This window comes from Myotis davidii, unplaced genomic scaffold (assembly GCF_000327345.1).
Source record: "Myotis davidii unplaced genomic scaffold, ASM32734v1 scaffold11, whole genome shotgun sequence".
Lineage (NCBI taxonomy): Eukaryota > Metazoa > Chordata > Mammalia > Chiroptera > Vespertilionidae > Myotis > Myotis davidii.
In genome coordinates, this window is record NW_006285791.1 from 2,718,932 (window position 1) to 2,741,953 (window position 23,022).

General features: G+C 40.7%; 1 protein-coding gene across 1 annotated transcript in view; it reads right to left on the reverse strand.

Annotated features, from left to right (window-relative positions):
- Positions 1 to 4,803: 4,803 nt before the first annotated feature.
- Positions 4,804 to 23,022, reverse strand: part of KDSR (3-ketodihydrosphingosine reductase) — a 28,683-nt gene continuing 10,464 nt past the window's right edge. Inside the window, exons 6-10 of the mRNA XM_006756821.2 lie at positions 18,904 to 19,095; positions 13,773 to 13,856; positions 10,722 to 10,805; positions 8,280 to 8,381; positions 4,804 to 5,874 (exon numbers count right to left, since the gene is read on the reverse strand). Coding sequence (XP_006756884.1) covers positions 5,755 to 5,874; positions 8,280 to 8,381; positions 10,722 to 10,805; positions 13,773 to 13,856; positions 18,904 to 19,095 — 582 coding nt within the window. The 3' untranslated portion in view covers positions 4,804 to 5,754. The remainder of the gene's footprint in view (positions 5,875 to 8,279; positions 8,382 to 10,721; positions 10,806 to 13,772; positions 13,857 to 18,903; positions 19,096 to 23,022) is intronic.

Below are 23,022 nucleotides of genomic sequence, written 5' to 3' on the forward strand. Positions count from 1 at the left end.
AGAGACACACATATACATATACCTTAAGAGATATCAAGTAGGCGTAACATGTTCTCAAAAAATTAGGGTTGGCACGCAGAAGAATTTTGAGTCAGAGATTTTGCTGGTTTTGGCACGCACTCACAGAAAGGTTGCCCACCCCTGGACTAAGTACTCAGAAAGTTAGAGTATGATTCAAATGAGTTCAACGTCAAGTGCTCACAACAGTGACTGGTACTGATTATGTTTTCAACATTAGGTATTTACATCTTAATCATAACTAATGTCCAGTCCACAATGTTAATTTCTGGCATATTTTTTCCTCTAGATTATACACCATTTGAGAGCAGCGACCCTTTTTCCTTTGAGCATCCCATCCAAGCCTAAAATAGTGCATGGTACTCAGTATTTGTGGCATACATTTCAGAAGCCCCACGCCAAAGCAAGAACGGAGAGTGGTCCTCTTTCTCCAAGAAGACTTGTAAAAGCCCTCAGAGAGGAGGGAAAGTAGCAAGAAATGTCATCGCAGAGGGAGGGACACATGGTTTGTGCAGAGTTATATCCTCCTGTACCCGGATACTGAGCTCACTGTAGCCACTCAACAAATATATGTGAATGAGAGAAAATGGAATTTATAAAATCTGAGATTTATAAGTGGAACAGAAGACATTTTTTTCTTCTTTTTAAAGGTCCAAAAATAAAAATTATAGAAGTGATACTGTATGCATTTATGTACATAAATTGCTCAAATTTAAAGAAAGTGAAGTTTGCAAACCAAGATATCCAAGGAATCTCTTCTCATTGTGACCCAAGTTTTTCTACTAAAGGACTGAGAAAATATGAAGGCATGTTCTTTTACATATCAGTATTTTATGCCTCAGAGTCTAGGAGATATTTCATTATTGGAATATGAAGGTTTAAAGTATGGGAAATCAATTTATCTATACTAGTATATATAAAAGCCTAAGTGACTGGATGACTAGATGGTAGCTATGACGTGCACTGACCACCAGGGGACAGACGCTCAATGCAGGAGCTACCCTTGGTGGTCAGTGTACTCCCACAGCTGAAGCACCACTCAGCTGACAGATGGGCGCCAGATGCCGGGTTCACAGCTGGCGAGCGCAGCTGTGGTGGTGTGAGTCTCTCTCGTGGACGCTTCCCCTGTGCCCCCAGTGGGCAAGGACAGTGGGCTGGAGCCCAATGAGCTGGCAGATAAGGCCAGGCTGCAGCGCATGGAGGTCCACAGATCCCCACAGGCCAGGCCAAGGGACCCCACCGGTGCATGATTCCGTGCACCAGGCCTGTAGTTTGTACGTAACACATAATTACTTAAGAAATTTGACTAAATTCCACATTTCTTACAGTTTTACTCATATATCCCATATCGGAGTTATACAAACACACAACATATTTGAAACAAGAGCTCATTATATCAACTACTTAACTCTGAAAAATCACCTCCTAAAAATGATCAAAATCAAGCTTTGTCAAGTGTTTAAAATGCAAGGTTAGAAAATCTAATGGAAGAGGTTTGTGTTTTGCTTAAGTGTCTCTTTGAAAACACAAATTTATAGCAAAGTTTTTAAATCTGCAAAGTTAATTCACCATTTTTTTGTTGGGATTCAGAAATACAAGGTATGAAAATTAGGTTACAATTCCTGCGCAAAAATTTCCAAAGTAGCAAATACAAGATCTTGGATATATCAAAATAGCCCTGTGCATTCTTGAGTCACTAGAGTCCTGGCCAGGTGGTTCAGTTGGAGAAACACCATCCCATACACTAACATATAGTGGGTTCTATCAGGGTGTGTATGGGAAGCAACTGGTCAATGTTTTTCTCTCTCTCTCTCTCTCTCCCTGCCCAAAATCAATAAAAACATATCCTCAGGTGAGGATTTTATAAATAAAACTAGAGAAATAAAAAACATATTTAGAGTTGTGACAGCAAAATGACTATTGTAAAATGGCTATTATCTTCCCTACAAAATATCAAATCTTCCATGACTGCACTGAACTAAAAGAGATTTAGTCTAGAAAATGGAAGGTTATAATTAGTAGGTACTTTTTAAAGCTGAGTTAGTAAGCACTAAAATAAATAAGAAAGATACAAAGCATCTTACGTCAAAAAGTATGAATATCTAAGTGTCCTCTAGTGAGTAAGACAAGATTAAAATAGAATATGATGTAATAAAATTAAATCTGTTAATGATATAGTTCAGTAAAAAAAAATTACTATAGTTTCGCCTTCTTCTAGAATAACAATGACATACAATTCTTTGAATCTTGAATTGAAGCAAAACTGCTACCAAAATGCTTTTTTCATCTGAATATTGGAAGCAGTCTCTCAAAGTTTCACTTTGATATATGGTTTAACAGAACCAAATAAAGATTTATAACTCAACATGAGTTATCACTGTTAAGAGGCCATCGTTAACATTGTTTTCTTCTCTTTTCAGCTATGAAAATTAAATTTAAAAATAGAGAAAAGAACAATTCGCTTGACTTTTGTTTTTGTAAAAAAAAAAAAAAAGTGCTCTCCCTCCGGGTAGCGCGCCCATGCCTTTTCCTTTCTCTCCCCCAACCCCTCACCCAGGCACCTTACCATTAGCTTCCTCACTCCCAAGCTCCAAGAGCCCTTCTTTTACCTCTATAACTTGTTTCCTAAGAGGAATTACTTTTTCTACCTCAGTAATTTACCAATAAGTATTTTCTTAGTTTGAAAAAAAGAGTATTTTTTATACCTTTTTCAATTATGAAAGGCCCTTGAACACATTTTTAGAATTTCTATGGCTGAATGATGTTAAACATTTTAAAATACATATACTCGCAAATATTATAATAAAACTGCAATCAACCTAGCAGAGGCAGGCACTTCAGAACTGAAACTTGCATAATGAGCTGCCGCTGGTCAGAGAGAACAAACATTTCAACAGAATTATAATTAAAGTCCTGCCACAGGTAAGACTTACCCACTTCTAGATACAATAGAAAGCACTGAGTCAGTGTGATCCCTTTAAAATATATATTAAAAAAAGGCTGTGTAAAAAAAGTTGTCCAAGAATTGAGCCAAAAAGATTAAAAAAATAGAATTTGCTTCGTGATATTTTCATGTTTTGGGTGAAGTCAGACCTTTGCTGTGATGCTGCTTACATGTCCACAGTCCTTTCAAATCCCTTCAGGCCATATGTGTTTCAGAATTCACAATTCTTCACATTGTGAACAGGTAAAATAGGGCATATGCTGGATGTTACGAAACATTTGCACAGAATCTGGGGCAATCCCTTTAATCAAACCTGTGGTCATTCTTTAGGCAAAATTAACAAAATCCATGAAGTGGTATGAATAAAAATTATAACAATCTCAGGTCGGTTCACATTAGGTTTTACTATCAAATGAATTATGGGACCAAACTGAGAAAGATAAGAAAAGCAAATTCATTTTCAAAGCTTTTTGGGTAAGGACTGTGGACCTGTGACGTCTCTGGCGTCATGCTCTCCTCTCATCTGCTCTTGTGCCTGAGCTTCACTGGGTGGGGACACCATCTCCCACCACAGACAGGGGCTTACAGCAGTCCAGGCAGTGGATCACCTGCGGTCACAGTACTGTCTATGAGGACACCTTGAGAAATGAATACTGAAATAATGACTATTATTTACTTCTCTTAAATGAGGTACCATCTTGGGCTAGATTTCCACATAGACCAACAGAAGGTGCCAACATGTGAGGAACATTTAGGGGAAAAGAAGAAAATTGAGAAAAATGCAGATTCGAATATAACTGTTTTCTTCACATTAGGAAAATCCAGCTCTTACTCCATTTCAGAGTCTGCACAATATGACTCCAGTTTGCAGACGATGGCTACTTAAGACTGGAAGATTCCCGACCCCACGGGGTCAACCAACCCCCATCAACTGCACTGACATCATCCCAAGCAACGTATCCATTAAATAGTAATTCCTTTTGTCTTTGATAGTATCCATTAAATAGTAATTCCTTTGCCTTCTCACATCTTGATTAATAAGACCCCATGATTTAGAGCCATTAAACATGTTACTTTTTTAAAAAATCCTCACCTGAGGACATGTTTGGAGAGAGGAAAGAAATCAAACCCACAACCCAGGCATGTGCCCTGACTGAGAATCGAACCAGCAACTTTTTGGTGCACAAGGCAGGCCAACGCCCAACCAACTGAGCCACTCTGGCCAGGAAAACATCTTACTTTTAAAAAATCAAGTCAAGAGGTTCAAAATCTTAAGAGCCAAAAAAAAAAAAGGCTTTGCTATTATTTTTAGGTCTTTAATCTTTTGCAGAGTTTTTGTGTTGTTTTTTTTAATAATGAAAATGCTTTCCCCATCAAAAGCAGTGGTCTGTTCTCACCCAAGTGAGCTGGAATGTGCTCTGAACACACATACTGACTGTGCGAGGAGCGGGTGTCACAACACGATGGTGACTGTCCTTCATCACAGGAGCATAATGACAGGATGAAGAAGGTCCCGCTGGCTAAGACTCCTCATAGGCACTTACTGTGGACATCCACTGAATGAACAACACACCTGTGGTCTGGAAACAGCATTCACAGGGCAGGAGTTTCCAGAGCTGAACCATGCGAGTGGTGACGGCGCATCCTGAACATGTCCTTCCAAGAGAATGTCCTCAGGGTCGGTGCTGGTCCCAGAAAGAATGGGGTGGACATTTTATTTCAAAAACAAGTATCTTCAAATCAAGTTGTCTAACTTTTTTTTTTCTTAATGAGTGAAATTTAAATATGCTATCACCAGCCTTTCCTAAAAGCTACATATATACTACAAGACAAATGTCACACATTGTTTTTCTCTTTGTTTTAATTCATGAATGAATTCAAAAAGTCAAGTCAAAAAATTTTAACAGGTTTTTTTTTTCTTACAAAAATATTAGAGGAGTATAAGCAAAACTGGAAAGGAAGAGATGAGCAGGATAAACTACAATGGAATGAAACTTCACTCATCATGGCTAGTGAAAAAAATTGTAAACATTTAAGCTTCTAAGATTTTATTTCTCTTCAAAAAACATTTTAGGAAGCTGCCTTTCCCCATGAGTGAAAAATGAGAAGCGCCCAAAGCATCTGAATCTAAAGAAGACAAGAAAGCATTATTTTTCCTATTGGAAAATGCCTACCCCCTTCCCTTCTCTTCCCTTCCCTGCCCTCTCTCATCCCCCTTGGAGTTTTACAGGATCAAAGAGTGAGAGAATCCACGAGGGTCCACCAGCAAGCAGTGTGGTGAGCCGGGGACATGATTATGCACCCAGACTCACCAGCAACGTGTAAAACTCATCTTGAATAAAATACACTAAATTAAAGAGGAAAAAAAAAAAAAGGCCCCAGAAACCCATGACTTTACTTTCATGAAGGTTTAAAAAGTCCTCACAGCATCTTACATGTCATGAAGTGCATTCCTGGACTCAATCTCCATGGGAGAGAAAAGAATAACTAGAGAAAATGTAAATGGCCACCTCTGGAATCCTGTTCTCCACCCAGCTCACAACTATTACTTCCCATATGGTCATCACCTCTCCACCCAGGGAATCAGATGCTCTCCAATCCCAGGTCTGCACAGTCTTAATCATATCACATGGAGTTGAACCTCTACCCCCTCGCTTGCAGTCAGGTTGCCGAAGTCGGCTGGTCCCATCTGACATATTCAAAAGCCATACACAAGTGTCCATGGGCCAAACACTGGGTCCCATCCAGCAGCAAGCTGCTCACATTCTTTAGAAATATTCCTTTTCCAAGGTTTAGGCAGTTTTGTCTGCAGTTCCATATTTGGCTCTTTCTATCATGCAGCGACGAATTATGTTGTCAAAACTTCCAAGGTAAAACAAAGAGATCATGCGGAAAAGGCCCATGGTGACCACCTGTAAGATAAAGGCAGACCCGTGAGCTCAGCCAACAGTACAATACAATAGCTTGTTTCAACAGATTTTAAGATATGTCTCTAAACTAATAAATAGTTTCTGAGCCCCATCTTCTAATCTCCTGCAAGGATAAGAATAATGAACACTTTGTTAAGTGTCGGTAAACACTGAGGGCAGAAGCTGTCTGCTCTGCATCACTGGATATGGAGGGCCTGCCAGATAAGTAACAACAGACTCTATGTCCAATTAACAAATTCAAATTAAACAAAGAACAAAATAGGTTTTCCCAGTAGTTTCGGGGTTCCAGTAGCTGGAGAAAATTCAGTCTAGCATCTCAGATACCCCAACTGCAATCAAGGCTTTTCAGTTGAAGATGTATGTTCTGATCACAAAGCCAGACCCTGGTCAAGTGCTGAGAACAGACACAGGCCTGCCCTCCGGAAGCTTACTCCCCAGTTGGAAAGATGGTCAGTTAGAGAAAGACAATTACTGTTTCAGGGCTAAGATGGTAAATAACCACATCTGCTAACTTTCACTTTTTACTCCAAAAGACTCACTACCACCTCCTCAAAATGGAATTCTTGAAAGGCATAAACCTGCAAAAAGAAACATTTTCAAATACACAAGGTCTGAAACAATTTGCCTCTCACACTCCTTTTTTTCAGGAAGCTACTAGAAGAAGTAAACAGCCAACATGAGGGGACAACAAAGAAAGGCAAAGTCATGTGATACAAGAGGCGGGACCCCATACAAAAGACAGGCAGAGGGGTTCCCCAGGTGACCGTAAAGCGAGGAAGGGGTCAGTTATGCAGACATGGGGGCAGCCAGTCCTGATGGCAGGTTCCAGAAGGAATTCCTTCCAGAAGGTGAAACTAACAAGGTATCTGATATTTCTGAGCAAAGATAGACTGTCATTATTAAAAACACATAAAAATCATAGATTAAAAAAACCCATAACGGTTTCAGGGAAAACAAAAGGCTGTGCAAGAAAGGGAAATTAATTATGTATATATTACATAGCTTGGCTGTGAACAGCATTTAAATAGCCATAAAAATGATGATCCTAATGCAGATGTAACATCACAGTCCAGGGAAAAGAAATGTATCCAGGAGTGGAGTTCAGGACAGACACAGGCTGAAGCTTTGGATCTGACATCACTGGTGTAGACATGGGAGGATAGACGGACGGCCCACAGAGGACAAGCAGAATTCACGTGTGGGCTCCACCCAGGCATTCTCGAGTCCTTGTTCCATGGCAGGCACAGGCTGTGAGGGGGACAATGTCCCAAGACACAAGGCACGAGCACGTCCTCAGAGAGCATACTTCTAATCGAGTGCCTACGTCTGAGAGGGAATCACAACATCATGGGTATATTATAGAGAAGAGGATGAGGAAAATCAATAGCTAAGTCATCCAGACTTTTAATCTGGACGTGGTCTACTGCACCTAATTTAGTCCCTTGTTATAAACTATGCATCGTTGTGGGCAGCCCCGGTCTAGGCTGCCTTCCCACCCTCTCCTTGTCCTCCATCCACCTGCCATCATCCATGGCGTGGCTTTTCCATGCTTGCTTTACACTGTAGTAGCATCACTGTGCCTATTGGTCTCTCCCTCCAGACGGTAAGTTTCCGCCTGATTCTCCAGCAGCAAATGCAGCACTGAGCACGTCAAGGAGCAGTTGACTGTTTGTATCTTGAATGAACTACAGCATCTGTTTGGGTGGGGATTGTGTTGAATCCTTAACTGGTATCTCCCTAAGCTACCTATGGCCTGACTCGCGTAGAAAAGGAGTTCTAGCACAGCCGGCATGACTCAGTGGTTGAGTGTTGACCTATGAACCAAGAGGTCATGGTTCAATTCCCGGTCAGGGCACACGCCCGGGCTTCAGGCTTGATCTACAGTGCGGGGCGTGCAGTAGAGAGCCGATCAATGATCCTCTCATCAGTGATCTTTCTATCTCTCTCTCCCTCTCCCTTCCTCTAGGAAATCAATAAAAATATATTTTTAAAAAAGAAAAGGAGTTACAGTCTAATATCCTGATACTGTCAGGCAAGACCATTCCTAAACTACTCTAGAGAGAAGAGAATTCCATTTTCCAAACACTTCAGATCAGAGAATGCAGACTGACTCCTCCACAGCAGAGACAGCATTTTCTCTGTATCTGCAGTGCCCAGCACAGAAGACTTCTTCCCAGTCTAAATTCTCCCAGTTAAATCTTTAACATATTTCCCAATGACTTATCCCTGGTAAAGGAAGGGAAAAGGTTGATACTTTAAGAAAATTTTTTCACATGCTCAGATCAAGTTGACAAGTCTTCCTTTATTTAGCCTTTATTCATTGAGGTTTAATGAGAGGTGCTGTCTCTCTGTCTGCCCATCTGTCTGCTGGCCGAGGCACAGCTTACCTGCTGGAGCCCTTCGGTAATAGAAGTGACTGGAGACATTCCACAGGTCAGGGACGAGAGCATGTACCCATCTGAGCCAACGGAACTGTTAAAATTCCCTTGCTGAACAGAAAGAAGAGAAAAGAAAGAGGCAACAGGAGTTACTAATCACCTCAACATGTCAGTACAGGCAAGAGTGTGTCCGTTTACTTTCTGTGGGATGAGAGGGTAACAAACCATGCGTTGCAGCTCAGAAACGAACGTGGTCTTAGCAGGGGGACTGAAAGGCTAGATGGGAGGTTCTCAAAATGTGGGTTAGTCCCTGGGCCGTGGGTGTCCATGGCAGGCGGCGGGGGTGGCAGGGAGGGTCCATGAGGACAAAATGATTGTCATAATAATACCAGAGTGTTAATGGCCTTTTCCAGTGACATTTGCAAAATGCTGCCTCATTAGTAGAAACCATATTAATAGTGGTGTCTCTCCACCACCACACACACTGGCCATAATAAATCCAAAAAGAAAATAGAAATTTTGAAAAATCTTGTAAAATGTTGAAATGTCAGTTTTGCTTCAAAATGGCCTTGATAAGGCAGGAACATGAACTGTCTTATTAAATTTCAACCCTTGAAGAAATGTCTTCTTAATATTCTGTGTAACAAAAAGGGAAGTATGTGCCCAGCTGTGTGCCAAACCTGAGGGGCTACTGCCCTGAAATGTAGGGCTTAGGTTGTGAAACTTGCTGCTTTTTTCATGGAATACCATTTTTACACAAAAGAACCATCATCAGACCACCTGTGGTTACTCAAGCTCAGTCTTTGGAAGATATTGTGTGGAAAACTAATGATATGGGTAGTTTTTGTGGCCAGTGCTAAAATCTGAGCTTTCCATTAAACTGTCAGCTTCCCGGTATGTGAACTTTTATAAGATCAGCAGCGACATTAACGGATGTAATTTCTTGGATAACTCAGGGAACTCATATTTTCCAAATGACTAATGCATGACATTCCCAAATCATGAATGGGTACAAAGCATTCAAAGTGCAGAGACCAATGGGTTTTAATGCAACAGAGAACAAAAAGTTCATTAATCGAGTTTCCAATTCCACACTGCAACTAACCTTTAAAGAAACGTCATCCAGTTCAAATTTAATTCTAAAAAAGAATGTCCACCATGATCTTAAAAACCTATAAAATACCCCTCCACTTCTAACTACACATGTGTGTAAGGCCAGATTTTTATATCCTTCATTCAAAACCACATATGACAACAGATTGAATGTAGAAGCAGCTCTGAGAGCCCAGCTGTCTTCCAGAACACAGACATTGAAGAGACTACCGAGGTATAAAACAAAGTCTCTCATCTCACCAAAGGTTTGTTCTGAGAAATAATTATGGTTGTAAAGATGTTACATCAAAATGTAACGGGTTTATTACTGGTTATTTTAAATGAATTACTAAATAAATATTTTAAAAATTACAGTTTCCACTTCTAATATGGCAAATATAACCGATGTAAACCAAAATTCTCTGAAGTTGTCAACCAGTTAGAGTGTGAAGGGGTTAAGGGGTGAAGGAGATTGAACACTGCCAGCCGAAATGAATCCTGCCAAGATACAAAGAGTGTTTGAGATCATTAAAAACATGGAGTGTGTTTGCTCTGACTTAAGATAAGCAGGAAAAACAGAGTCCACGGTGCCCTCTTTCTATGCCTCTGAGCACAGCAGGGCAAAGTTCTCCCAACGTCTGCAGGTGTTTTAATAGAGTTTGAGATTTCCCGTATTCTGCTCAGGTCGGCCCAGACATGGTGTCCTGACACATCTCATTCCAGGGGTCCCCAAATTTCCTAAACTCAGTGTGGGTCTCAGGTTTACAGACATCCCTCATAATTGGCTGTTTTTTGGCACTGGGGTCACAGGAACGTTGTCAAAAGCCTGCAGCACATGCACTGTTCTACAAATCAGCCTGTGGTTTGACTTTTTTTTAAGTTCAAATAAACTCAGGAGCCCAAATGCACATCCGCTGGGTTAACGGGGATGGCCCAGGGGCGGGCCGCACTTTCTTACTAGCGAACATTTGGGGAAAGGATTCTGGGAAGCAGGAAGGTGAAAGAAAAACCCAAGAGTCTGGCAGTAAGATACCTAAAATAATCTGGAACTGAAAGTCCTGTGGGAAAGAAGAGAGAAGGCAGCATGCCATGTGCAGACTTGTTAAAGCATCAGCACTCCCAGACACCCATCCTGGTCAGTCTGTCCTTAGGTTAAGATACATAATTCATTTCCAGAAGCCTACTTATCAACATGGAATCGATAATGTGGGTCAGGGGAGAAAAGCAGAGACCCATATTAGATGTGATGAATCTGACTGACCCAAAAGACACAATAGTTTATGTTCTGAAATAGGCCTTGGGACAAATACCTTTTCAGAAGCACAGAAGCTATTAATAAAGAAAACCAGGACAACTTACTATGGCATCTTTAACAATCTGTTTGGCCACTTGCTCTGGTGTGCAAATAGACGTGGTCTCTGAAATAAGACGGGTTTCCAAAGGCTAAAGTGAAAAAAATAGACGCATCAATACCATTAATTAAAAAATCAGTCATTCTTACACAGCCACCTCCCCTGGTTTATAAAATAATTCCAATTTTCTACCTTTGAGTAGATTCCTATTTTGAGAATTAGGTCCATCTGGATCCTAAGTCAGTTTCTACCTGGTCATTGTGTAAAATTGAGCCAGTAGCTGAACCCAGACAAGGAAGCCCTGGCCACATTCTCTGTGGGATGTGGGGGTCTCTGCTTCAATGGAGACCATCAAAGCTTGAATGAGAATGATTTACAAATCACTGGTGCAAGACCAGAAACACCCACTCCTTGAATCCTCGCTGCTGGCCAGACAGCTGACCGGTGGTATTGGTGCAGAGCCTAGACTGGGTGCCCTGAGTGAGTTCGCTCTTATGACCTGCTTTCTGTTCTCCCAGGCCACTGGAGGGCTGGCCCTGGGCAGAGCAGAGGTCCTTAGCAGAGACAGCAGTAGCTCTGTCCGACACCACAGCTGTTTCTCAAAGGACCTGTAGAGGAGGCAAGAAGGAAGATAAAATATTGTGTGCTCGTTACTGGGTAAGGGCATCAGAACCCCAAATCTTAACCTTTTGTTAAAGGTCCATCTCAACTATCACCGAGGTCAAAAAGCCTTTCCTGAACCCTTAAGTGGCAATAATTTCTCTTCCCATCTTTGAACATATCTGCCTTAATATATATTATAGCTACCTGTTTTTACAATTTACTTCCTAAGTTCTTTGTGGATGGGATCGCCCCCCCGCCCCTTTTTTTTGGTCTTCTTTATGGCACACACACTCAAAAATTCTTTAAGGAGAATTTCAGAAGCTTCAAAACTGAAGCCTTAAAATGCATGAAACTGTAAAATTTATTTATCATACAGGCTTAAAAGAATTAAAATTAAAACCAAAATATATATTCTTAAAATAGAAAGGCACTGCACTTCATAAAAGGCCAGCACTGAATTAAGAGAAAGACCCTTTTGAAGGTGTCATCATTCTCATTCATTCTTCCAGATCATCAGGCTGGTAAAACCACATGTGGCTGGATACACATTAGATTTGAAAGCACTATGGCGCCCCCTAAAGGGCTCACAGACCATCCCAGGATTTGATTTTCCACAAGAAGTTGGCCCAACATTTTAGAGGAGGGAAAAAAAACATCAACTTAACATCAAAATAAAGTCTTCACAGGGAAACAGGGAAATCACCTGTCAGCGTTGGCTTCACACTAAGAGACTGCTTAGCAAATGCTGCAAATCTGCTTAGCAGACTCCCTGCTTATTCTAAAACAGACATTTGGCTTACATTTACTTCTTTGAAATAAATTCTTTAAAAGAGACAGAGCCGTAGAGAAATGAAAAAAAGCTTCTAAATCATAAACACCTTTTAGCAAATGTATGGTCTATGGAGCATAAGTGCCCATTTTTATGCCGTGCAAATTCACAGTAAGCATTAATAGAAAAGGGAAGAAAAACAAGCCAGGCCAGTTCAAGGCGATAAGTTCTGACTGATTCCTTTCTTCTCCACTTTATTCATTTGCTCAGTGACTACTAGGTGTCAAGGCACAGAGGAAGCCCTTTGAACAAAATGCGAAGATCGTATTCAGCTCAGGATACGATCCTATATAAACCGAGAGTCCTATATACACTGCCAAGGCCCAGTGGTGACAAGCACCACAAAGGAATATCAAAGCCAGAGGATGCTGGCAGAGACGCAGAGGGCAGGGAAGTGACCTCTGTACAGGGAAGGGAAGAAATAAGGGAGTCGGCCATTCAAACATGCAGAGGGACAGCAAGAGCGAAGCCCGCAGGTGACGGTAGGCCAGGCAAGCTCACGGCACTGAACGTAAGAGGAGGAGAAAATGCTGTGGCAGCCAGGTGGCCGGATCCAGACACTGCGGGCCTGTATTAGCATCAAGGCCTTCGGAGTCTGTTCCAGGCATGGTGGGAGCCACCGGAGCCGCGCTCTCCAGTACACAGCCACTGCCAACATGCAATGTTTAACGTTAACTTTGAATTAGCTAAAATTAAATAAAATTAAAAATCAATTTCTCAATCCCATTTGCCACATTTTGGATGCTCAAGAGCCATAACGTGGCTACCATATTAGAGAGTGAAACATACAACATTTCCGTCATTCTAGAACATTCTATCGGACTGTGTTACCCAAGAGGTGTTTGGTCTTTTGTTTTTTGTGTGGTGTTTTTTGTTGTTTTTTTTTCACAAGGAAATTTTAAGCAGGGGAGTGACAAGACCCAACTTAAGTTTTAAGAAGGTCACTAGCGATTCATGAAGAACAGATCCCAAGAGAGATGAACCGAAGCAGGCAGACCAGTTTGAAGGCTAGTAAAGTAGTTCAGGCAAAAATATCAGTGGCTGCCACTGCTAGAAGGGTAATGACATGTGCAGTTAAAAGAAAAATAATCAGGTCAGATTCTGGATATGTTCTGACCATGGAACCAAGAGGGAGAATCAAGCTGGCATCTCATCTCCACCTGAGCAGCCGGGTGAGCGGTGGGAGCCTGGTAATGAAATGAAAATAATGAGGGGGAATAAGGGGGAATCAAAAGATCCGTTTTGGAAATGTTACGATGAGATGTCCATTAGAACTCCACAGGGACACAATGGATCAGCAACCAGGTCTTTAAGTTCAACGGAGAGAATATGGTTTTAAAGAATATCATCTCATTAGTTAAAAATACAGGCTGTCCTTTCCTTCATACAGAAAATATCTTATTAATTCAATAAGGCTTCAAAGATTATTAGCAAAACTCATGGCTTTTGAAAATATGGCTGCATTGTCCAAGATTTGGAATGGAAGTTCCAGAAAGTTCAGAGGCCTCTCTAGCTAGCACATAAATTGAAAGGAACTCGATTTTCTGACCGATAAAAATGTGGGCTAAAATGTGAAAAGAACAAATCAGAAGAGGGTTTTCCAGAGTTAAAGACTAGCATACTTACCTTTGTTTTGTTTTCTTCTGCAAACCCAGGTGTGTCTGTGTCAGGCGGGTAGGCGACGGTTACATAGACATTATATGGCTTCACCTGCATTTCAAAAACAACCATTGTTTCTTCAATAAACAAGACACAATTTCACGCCCACCTCGCCAGCCTGCACTGGGTGCTAGGCATGCATACAAAATAAATACTGCCCTGATTTTCTCAAAGGTGGCCAAGACTAACAGTTGGTTCTGCAAGAGCAGGACCACTACCCACTGAGCCGGGAAATGTTTAGAAATAAAGACAAAAAGCACATCCTAACATCCACTCCAGAACACAGCTGATCCCAAGGTATGGCCATTCACCTCCTTCTTCCTCTCTTCCCTCCCACTGCTGTCAGTGACAAACAGACAAAGCTAAAAGGAGACCCCCTTGGATGCCCTGCCCTCCGCATGCCTCGGTCTGCTCTTCCGCCATCAGACTGCAAATCTGTTTTCCTTCATGCTGCTTCTGAAACTCTTGCTGATTTCATCAACCAAATATACTGAGGTCACTCAGATCCCTTCTCTAGCAATACTCAGATGCAGGTCTAGAACTGCATGCACCCCCTCCATCCCCATCAGCCCAGCCAAGCACCTCCCCTTCAGACAGCCTCATCCCTCATTTACACATAGAAACCCTTCCGGCTTCTCTTCATAGCTCCCTCCCTGATCTGGAATTCCACCTGCTCCTGGATGGTGTAGATCAGCGGTTCTCAACCTGTGGATCGCGACCTTTTCACAGGGGTCGCCTAAGACCATCGGAAAACACATATATAATTACATATTGTTTTTGTGATTAATCACTATGCTTTAATTATGTTCAATTTGTAACAATGAAATTGGGGGTCACCACAACATGAGGAACTGTATTAAACGGTCGCAGCATTAGGAAGGTTGAGAACCACTGGTGTAGATGAACACACTCTTAGGCTTGCTGACCTCATCAACATACCTCCAAACTTAAACTTCCCCACTCATTAACATCCCCCCAAGAATTCCAGAAAGTTCTCCTGCTGGTCAGGTGGGATACACCCTTCCCAAAGCCCTGCTCCACCTAATTCTTAATGACTCTAAGGGTGATGGTTCACAATCAAAATCTCTGCCATGACTTGTTGGCTACTGGCTCAGTGTTTGGTCCCCATGAGTTGGAAGTGGGCAGGCAGCTGGTAGTAAGGTCGGCCACTGTGTGTCTTAAGGCTGCTGAATAAACACAACAGGGCTGCCTAATGCAACAGCCTCCGAGAGCACCCCAGGGTCCTTCTTTTCATAGAGCCCTTTTCTCCCCAGATCCCGTTGGGAGCACAGTTCTGAAGTCTGTGGGAGGAGCTGTAAGGGCCCAGAGAAACCTGCAGACAGAGGGTCCTGGCCAGCCACCCTGGAAAGTGCAATCGCAGAGGTGACATCTCTGTTGTTTGGGCTCCGGTGCACCTAGGGCCTGAGAGCTCCTTCACTCCGCGCAGGCAGGGCATGTAGCTTCGAGGCCAAGCTACCTCATAAGGAGCTCTGGACTTGGGCCAGGTGATGAGGTTGATGAGCAAGCAAGTTCTCTTCCACTTGTTTTTAAGAGAGTGACTTGAAAAACTGTCTCCCATGGCCTTACCCTCTGTTGTGCACAGACCAGAGAACACATATGTGGGATATAAAACTGAAAGCAACAAGCAAGACAAACAAACAAGCAAACAAAAATGCATAGACACAGACAACAGGATGGTGGTTACCAGAGAGAAGGGGGGGGGGTAGCAAAGGGAAAAAGGGGTCAAATATATGGTGATGGAAGAAGAGTTGACTTTGGGTAGTGAGCACACAACGATATAGATGATGTGTCGTAAAACTGTACACTTGAAACCTATATTATTTTATTAACCAATGTCACCCCAATAAATTCAATAAAAAAAAAAATTTTAAAAGCCAATATATGGTCATTAGCCCCTATAAAGGCTGATGCTTATGATTCAAATGTGGTCACTTCTGTGCTGCCCGTCTCCCCAACAATAAGAACGGTGGCACATAAGCCAATGTAAGAGCATTTCAAAGCAGTGTTTCTCACACTCAAGGTCATGGCTATGCTCCCAAATAATTAAAACAGAGTGTTTCAAAATGTGGGAAGAGTGGAGTCAGAGGGACTGAGTAGGGTCAGAACAAGAGATGGAAAGGAGGATCCCTAGTTTTCTTTTATTTGGTCTCTGCTTTCCCAAAAAATTAACTTTAAAAAATTTTTAAATGATGTATTTGTACCTGAGACTGATTTTTTAAAAAGATAAACAAATGCAACAAAGCAATCTTTCAAAAATTACTCATTGTACATAAAATATTTCTAAGGCCTGACTTTAGTTTTGGTGGAGTAGACAGGAAGACTTAAGAGTTAAACTAAAAAGAATTATCCAAAGTATGTATTGCATTTGAGCAATTCTATAAGGTCTGTTTCATTCATAGAAAACACCACCACCTTGGCCACACAGATTCAATTATCCAGGTTTCAAAAACACAACACTGTAAGTTTGCAGGGAAATATTTGTTTTATGGCATGTTCTACTATGAATAAACTTCTATATGTGGAATATTGAACTTATTTCCCCCAAAACCTATTATTCATGGTACAGGTTTACTTCATTTTAGACTCTGTTTACATGAGGACATTTTTAATGGAGTCCAAATAAGGACAGAAGTCAAGCCGACTGGCAGGTGGAGGCCAGCTACTAGCAGCGTGTGAATCCCTCTTGTCACAAAGAGGCTGCAGGGACTCTGCACCTGCTACTGATGTTGTCCCTCTTCTTCATGAACATCTCTGTTCTACTGGGAGTGAAACCAGGCCGCCCACATTACACACTTTGTCCTAAATTAGTGAAACCTAAGGCGGCTCCACAAGACACCAAGTAGGGATGAAAAGCCCTAATGAGCATATCTGTTATTTCCAAAATATCCCTGTCTAGGACTGAGGCCACCAGCCAGATGAGTTAGGCCACTTCTGACCTGAATTATAGACGCATCTTCCGCTGCAGGACAGAGGCAAACATGGACCCCAAAGCACGGTCTTTGTTACTATTTCAGTACAAAGTCACATGTGACTTTGAGCAACTCCATGAACTTCTTGAAACTCAGATTTCTGATCTATAAGGTAACATCATCTGCCTCACATATTTCACAAAACTGTCATAACAGTAAAATAGTGATTCACAAAGGGACTTTTCAAAGTAAAAATTGCAAAAGGAATGCCAGTATTCTTGTTTGAAATTTCACAGTCGTATATGTCCTCTTGGCTAATCATATTATAATGACCTATTCTTTTTTTGTTATCATTAATCCTCACCCAAGGATATTTTTTCCATTGATTTTTCAGAGAGAATGGAAGGGAGGGAGAGAGAGAAACATCAATGTGAGAGAGACACATTGATTGGCTGCCTCTGGCATGTGCCCCGACTGACTGGGGACCAGGCCTGCAACGGAGGTATATACCCTTGACTGGAATTGAACCTTTGACCCTTCAGTCCATGGGCCAGCACTCTATCCAGTGAGCCAAACCAGCCAGGGCATAATGACCTATTCTTTTCTTTTTCTTTTTTTAAGATATTTTTATTGGGAGAAGAAGGGAGAAGGAGAGAGAAACATCAATGATGAGAGAAAATCATTGATCAGCTGTCTCCTGCACGACCCCTGCTGGGGATTGAGCCCATAACCCGAGCATATGCCATTGACTGGAATTGAACCCAGACCCTTCAGTCCATAGGCTGATGCTCTATCCATTGAGCCAAACCAGTTAGGGCAACTTGCTTAATACTCTTAATCAGAAATAGGTCAGTATGGCCCTATTAAGAGTATTAAGCAAGTTGAAAGTGAAATTTGGGGCTGGTTCCTTTGAGAGGAGAACAGCACAGTCCATGGGTCCCCAAGTGGCACCTCAGGATTGTCACTGACCGGACAAGTCATCTACCATAATGCTCATCCAATATCTAGGCAGTGTGGCTCTCTGTCACATGCCATCAAGGGCTCTTGTAAGAATTTTCTAAATCGGGGATCAGCAAGCTTGGTCTAATGATCAAATCTGGCCCTTCACCTAGTTTTAAAAATAAAGTTTTATTGAAACACAGCCACACCCATTCATTTACGCATTGCATATGGCTGCTTTCCTGCTATCACAGGAGACTTGAGTAGTTTTGACAGATACTGCCTAATTCTCGAAAGCTAGAATATTACTGTCCGGCCCATTACAAAAAAAACTTTCCTTACCTTGATCTAAGTCATTAAACGGGATTCTCAAATCACACTGTTACTAGGAGAGGGTTGGCCACAATGAATTCTCTTCTGGGTTTTAACATTATGATGTGTTATATTTCTGCATATATGGCAATAGTGAAATTTTACCTTGCCTTTTTCAGTATGTGACTTAGATAGACATGTGTGCGGGTTTCTAAGCATTCCCAGGTGACAGGAATGCAGAAGTCTACTTCACATGGCTACGGTGTGAATCTGTCACTCATGATAAGCACTTACTCTGATACTAACCCTGAATTCACCTCATTCCACAAAATGTGCCATAAACTGTGAAAATGAAAAGCAATCATTTTCATCAATAGCTCTTTAAGAAATTAAAATATAAGTACTAGGAGAGCCAAGTGATTTTTTTTTTCAGTCCAACCTTCTCATTTTGTAGATAAGTAAACTGAGAGCATGTGAAATGATTTATCTAAAAGCTGAGAGCTGGCCAGCTTGGCTCTCCCCTCAAACACATGCTGATTTTATTATCCAGTTACAAAGAACAGATCTTTTTGTCACAGAAACATCTCTAGAGACTAAAATATTTGGTGAACCCTGTTACACATACTCATACAGTATTAGACCAATAATACAATGAAGACATTAGGAGTATTTTGTGTATTAAATTAAGCAAGCAAATACCTCACGACCATTTTTCTCACCACAACTACAATCATTTTATGCAACGAAAATGTTAACTATTTAACAGTAAAATTCAGGCATTGAGCCAATTCTCTTTCACTAATGTCAAATCTACAAATTGTAATTCCATATATAACAACATGTGTAAAGAAGCTACAAACAAGGAGAGCACTTGCTGAGCTGCAAGAAATAAATATAAAACCGAATACAGCATTTACCTCCATCTGCAGAGCTTCAGCCAAACCCTTGATGGCGAACTTGGACGAAGAGTAGGCGGTGAAACCGAAGAGTCCCACCTGTCCCGCCTGGGACGCCAAAAAGACGATCCTGCCCACCCGGCGCTCCTTCATGGTGGTGATCACAGCTCGGCTGGGGTACACGCTGCCCAGGTAGTTAATGCTCATCAGTTTCTGCAGGGAGCAAAGCAGCCATGAGGAATGAGAAAGGTCAAAGACACAAGACTGCACTCCTGGGGATTCAATCTGCCCCCCAGATTGCAGTTCTTCAATGGAGCCCAACTGACTGGGAACTCGGTGGATTTGATGAATGAACGAATGATTAAATGACCCTGTCGATGAACCATGATGCTCAGGATCTACTATTTGAGGTTTGTTTCAACCTGGTCTTGCATTCTCACCACGACCACAGTTACGACGTTGCTGAAAATGGGTTAAAACTAGTTTTCTCCTTGCAGGTAATATTTTTTGAAAAACAGTTTTAGGAGTAAGCTTCCAAATATGTCGAGCCCGTTAGTTCCAAGCTAAAGAAAGATCACAAAGAGCCTAGGACAGTGGTTAACAGCATGGATTATGGTTTGAAGACTGGGCTTTCCCATTTACTACCTACTTGATGATAAGTAAGAAAGTCAAACGCTATGCTTATTTCTGCAGCTAAAAGCTAAGTTAAAAATAGTATTATATCATAGTGCTTGCAGGATTACAAGAGGAAACGTAAGTTGGGTGCTAGCACAGCCTTGATCCACAATAACTCCCCAGTAAATGTTGGCTCTTATTGGTGATGGGTAAGATCTTACATAAGTATCAACAGTATATTTCCTCTCATCCTGTGTACTCTAAAAAACCTTACATTTAACTTGAAAATCTAAGACTACTTACATTAAAATGTTTTTATGTAAAAAGTCTTGTACAAATATTAGATCTATCACCATATAAAACCAAACACTTCACTGGGGGAACTTCGAGTCAATCATGAAATAACTCAATAGAATGTTAGATAACTTTTAGAAATAATGACCAGAAACACCAGGAGGGAGAATATTTATTCTGTAAGTTTAGAAAAAGCCAAGGGCAGACTGCATTTACACTGACTATAACTATCTCAAATAGTAAATACAAGCACATGTGCACAGATATAAAACCGAGGAAATACACCAAAGAACTTACATGCATATATGTCTAACCCACAGACAATAGTGTGGTGAAGGCTGGGGGGAGAGGGGGCGGCAATGAGGGGGAGGGGAGCCTTTGGGGGGAAAAGGAACATCTATAATACTTTCAACAATAAAGATAAATTAAAAGCAAACAAATAAGGAAATACAGAAAATTATATGGATTGTGTTAGGATGCTCAGATTTCCATTTCCCCCAAATGCCTTTTTATATCATTATATTGTTTTAATAATAAATATTCTATGAAACAGTATTTGAAAATAGATGGCACACTGAATCCAGAATCCAGGTGTTAGCCTCAGCTCCCTTCAAAGACCCCACTAAAATTTCAGTAAAAAAAATATTTTTTTTAAAGGCAAGAACCCACAAGAGCAAAGAAAATAATAACAATAATAGTTTGGAAGTTAAAGAACAGAAGGACAAGTGATAACTAGCTGAGCAGAAAGCAAAGAAACTAAAAAGCAGAATTGTAACACAGAACCCCCCAAAGGCTCAAGTATCTCTGGGAGCAGGAAGGGCGGGCATGGGACTGAAAAACAGGAGTATCAACTAAGAGTCTGCTTAAAAAGAAACAGCCAGATAGGCATATTCACAATTATAATCAGAGATTTCAACACCCCTTTTTCAATAGAACAAGTAAACACAAAAATCAGTAAGGATACAGATTTGAACAATGTTATCAGCCAACTGGACCTAATCGACATCAGTAAAACATTCCACCCAAAATAGCAGAAAACACATTCTTTTCAAGTGCACACAGAATGGCTATAGGATAGACTATATTCTGGGCATGAGACAAGTCTCAATAAATGTGAAAAGAGTCAAGTCATACAAAGTGTGTTTGTTGACCACAATGGAATTAAATAGGAAATCAAGAAGAGACAGATTTCTGAAAAACACTCAAATGTTTGGAAACTAAATAACGCACTTCTAAATAACCCAAGGGGCAAGGCAGAAATGAAAGGGAAAGTATAAAATATTTTAAACTGAATGAGAGTGAAAATACACACGATCAAAATTGGTGGGATGCAGCCCTCACCAATTTGGCTCAGTGGATAGACCATCAGCCCATGGACTGAAGGGTCCCAGGTTCAATTCCGATCACGGGCATGTACCTGAGTTGCGGCTTGATCGCCGGCCCAGTTGGGTGCATGTGGGAGGCAACCAATTGATATGTCTCTCTCACATCAATGTTTCTCTCTCTCCCTTCCCCTCTCTTCCACTTTGTCTGAAAATCAATGGAAAAAAAATCCTCGGGTGAGGATTAACAGAGAATAATAATAAAAAAAAACATTGGTGTGATGCTGCTAAACAGGACCTGGGTGGAAATGCACAGTACTTAAAATCTGTATCAGAAAAGGGAAAAGGCCTCAAATACACTTTGAGCCTTGAATCTTTTGGGGGTTCTGTGGTACAATTCTGCATTTTAGTTTCTTTGCTCCTTGGTTAGACCTCAGCTTCTACCTAAGGAAACTATAAAAAGACCAAATTAAAACAAAAGGAAATAATAAAAATAATGGAGGAGGTAAGTGATATAGAAAACAGAAAAACAATTTTTAAAAAATCAATAAAACCAAAAGCTGGTTATTAAGAAAAATCAATAAAATGGATAAATTTCTAGTCATCCTGGTCAGGAAAAAGAGAGGACACAAATGATTACTATCAAGAACGAGAGAGGTAACTTACTATAAACTCTATGGATATTAAAAAGATAATAATGGAATATGATGAATAACTGTCTCAATAAATTCAACAACACAGATGAAAGGGACAAAGCCACTCAAAAAGAATATACATATATAACTATATATAACTATATATATAACTATATATAACTACATATATAATTATATATATAAAAGTAATAAACCTTCCCACAAGAAAACTTCAGCATTCACTGGTTCACAAACACTTAAGGAAGAATGATATCAACTTTATACAAATTCTTCCAGAAAACTGAAGAAAACACTCCCTACTCAAAGGCCAACATTACCCTTATTCCAAAACTAGAAAATAACATTACAAGAAAAATATTCAAGAACTTAGAAAATGATAAGACATCATAACCAAGAGGGATTTATCCCCCTATGAACCAGGAGGTCGCGGTTTGATTCTCAGTCAGGGCACATGCCTCGGTTGTGTTCACCATATTAACAAAATGAAAAAGAAGAACTCTATGATCATCCCAATAGATCCAGAAAAAGCATTCAACATCCAGTCCTTATAAAAACTATGATGGGGTGGGGGGGGAGGGGGTTAATGGGAGGGATAAGGACACATTTGTAATACCTTAACTAATAAAGAATTAAAACAAACAAACAAACAAAAACACTCTTGACAAACTAGGAATAGAAGAAAATGTCCTCAACTTGGTAAAGGGCATCTACCAAAAACACAAAAACAAAACTACAGCTAACATCATACTTAAATGGTCAAGACTGAATGTCTTCTCCTAAGACTGAAGTCAAGAATGTCTGCGCTCACCACTGTGCTACAAGTTCCAACCAGTGCAATAAGGGTGTCCAGAAGGCAATGTTAGAAGTAAAACTGTTGCAGATGATATGATCTTTGATGTAGAAAATCAATGAGTACTAGAATTCCTGAGTTCAGCAAGATTGTAAGATCAATATCCAAAAAAATCAACTGTCTTTTTCTACATTAGCAATGAACACCCAGAAACTGAAATTTTAAAAAGTACTATTTATACTACATCAAAAAATATGAAATACTGAAAAGTGATGTGTAAGACCCAAACACTGAAAACTACAAACCTTGCTGAAAGAAATTAAAGAAAACCTAAGTGGAGATATAGACCATGTCCATGGGTTAAAGACAATATTATTAAGATGTCAATTCTCCCCAAGTGGATCTATGGGGTCAATGTAATCCTGATCAGAACTGTAAAATAACTCTCATTAATACCCACAGG